Here is a 2,359-nt window from a genome sequence, read left to right on the forward strand (position 1 = left end):
TGTTAATTGCCCATCACTTCTCTGGGCTTAATTTTTGCTACGGATTCCCAATCAAATATAAGGTAGATTTTTACTGTACGGCTGAACTATGACTGGGCCACCATAACACACAAATAATCTTTGACCCAAATCATTGCCTCTGTAAAACACACCTTTTCACTCTTGTCTTCTAGAAAAACTAGAGTATAAAGTGTTCTCCTTGTTTCCTCAGACTTACATTGTCATTTGGTTTACTGTGGCTGAGTGTTCTTGGTATTGGGTAACCACCTGCAGAACAATACATCTCTATGGGGTTTTTCTCAGGTTGCATTATGTGGGTTTAAGGAACATCGAAGTGTTGAAATTGAAAGCAGGTAGATTACTCAGAGTTAAAACACTTAATAATGACGTTTATTACACATGTATGTCTCAGAGGAGCTGTCACATGAAGTCACAATTATTAAAATAGTTTTAATACCGTAATACCACATATGTCTAATAGTCTGTTGACTAAAGCACAAATTCTTCTTTTTAAGAATATATTATCCAGTGTGGTTTTTTTTTTTTTTATTTTTTTTTTCTAAGATAATTGAAAACTGACGAAGTACAGAAATTCTGTTTGACACTGAACTATTGCAGTGTTGATATGCTAGTGTTAACCATGAATGCAGCTAATATGTTAAATTACTATAATTTTTCCGAGTCTTATGGTTTCTTAACAAATAGTTGAAATCATGTTTCAGGCATAAGTAAAAATGTAAGCCTGTATGAACAGCTGCCTAAATTAACCTGAACTGTTTCCTCAAGGCTTCAGAATCCCTGTTTGAGAGGGACGGAGACTTCCTGGTCCGAGACTCAAGCTCCTCTCCTGGAGACTATGTCCTAAGCTGCTTGTGGAAGAATAGTCCACAGCACTTCAAGATCATAAAAGTTGTTCTTCGAAAGGTGGGTATACACAGCATGATTTATGCCTCACTTTTCAGTTTGTTTGTTTTTTTGAGTAACCAGTACAACAAGAAGGAAAAAGGTAAGCTTACCGTGTTGCTGTCTTAATGATGGTTCAAATAATTGCTCTTCTCTTTATTAAAGGGGAATTTGTAATATACTGTGATGCATTTTAACCGTTTAACTTCCACCAGTTCACCGGCGACTCTTTTGATATATTTTGCCCTGACATCTCGGAATGCATAAGAGTAATAAGGTTTAAACTTTTACCAATATAGACATGTTAGACATCGTTAGAAAGCTTAGATTCTCCAGAATACAACCATCAACTTCATTTTATGGACACAATGAGCAACAAAGCATAATTAACACAGTTATAGCAGCATGGGAAAACATAAATATGAAAAAGCAGCTTCAACAATATATTTTTCAAGGCATCCAGAAGCCATATTATAATCCAATCTTTCATTGATTATACTCCACCCATCCATAAGGGTGCAAGCCGATAATATGACTCTACTTAACTGGTGGAAGTTAAACGGTTAAAATTCATCACAGTATATTACAAATTCCCCTTTAATAAAGAGAAGAGCAACGTCTGTTTTTTGACATCAGAAAAGTTTGCTGGTCGTACCTAATGCTCAGCATCTTGCTAATATGACTTACTTCCTCAACTGTTTGCCTCTGATGTTATGTTTGTTTTTATCACCTTCCTGCCTACAAAAAAAAGTGTATGGCATCAATGTATGATTTGGTTTGACTCAATCAAGAAGCACTTGTGATACTTCAAGGGCTGTTCCTGTCAGCCAATGACGTACCGAGCAAAGCTATATTACACCTGATAGAGTCCTGCTATTATTGGTTAATAAAATGTGCCCTGTTTGGCTTTGTAGCCAATGAAATGAGATGTCAAACAAGGGTAAACATGGCTAATTTAAATAAAGTAGAGTCGTATTATCGGCTTGCACAACAGAGAAAGATACTCACATGTCAATCATCAAATGAAAATGTGATTTTTGGGGTAAAATTGTTGTGTAAAAGCAATAATCACTATTTGGAATAATTTGGCACATTTAGAGAGGTTTGGAGATGCTGGTGACACCAGAAGTTAAAAGTCCCATAGCTCTGGAACTGTTATACTTAGAGGTCTGAAATGATCTGCAGTTGTGGTTGACATAATGCAGAATAAATGTCAAACAATTACACGCCTATTATTAAGCATGTCTTTGTTACTGCTATTCAAAAAAGACATGTTTGAACTGATGCAGTTTATGCTGTGTTTTCATTTATATTTTCAGGCACTTCAAGGTGTTATCTTTAAAATGATGTATCACACATGCAACTTTGGCTTACAGTTCCTTAGTAATTAGGTTTTCTCTTTGGGTATGCAAAATTTGGTGGGTGTTTAAGTAAAGTCTGGATAACAATGTATTTG

General features: G+C 35.6%; 1 protein-coding gene across 1 annotated transcript in view; it reads left to right on the top strand.

Moving 5' to 3' along the window:
- The window catches only part of LOC107101801 (breast cancer anti-estrogen resistance protein 3 homolog), a 38,587-nt gene that overhangs the window by 21,250 nt on the left and 14,978 nt on the right, over positions 1-2,359 (top strand). Inside the window, exons 9-10 of the mRNA XM_015400858.1 lie at positions 787-1,006; positions 1,818-1,843. Coding sequence (XP_015256344.1) covers positions 787-1,006; positions 1,818-1,843 — 246 coding nt within the window. The remainder of the gene's footprint in view (positions 1-786; positions 1,007-1,817; positions 1,844-2,359) is intronic.

This window comes from Cyprinodon variegatus, unplaced genomic scaffold (assembly GCF_000732505.1).
Source record: "Cyprinodon variegatus isolate N-32 unplaced genomic scaffold, C_variegatus-1.0 Scaffold1155, whole genome shotgun sequence".
Lineage (NCBI taxonomy): Eukaryota > Metazoa > Chordata > Actinopteri > Cyprinodontiformes > Cyprinodontidae > Cyprinodon > Cyprinodon variegatus.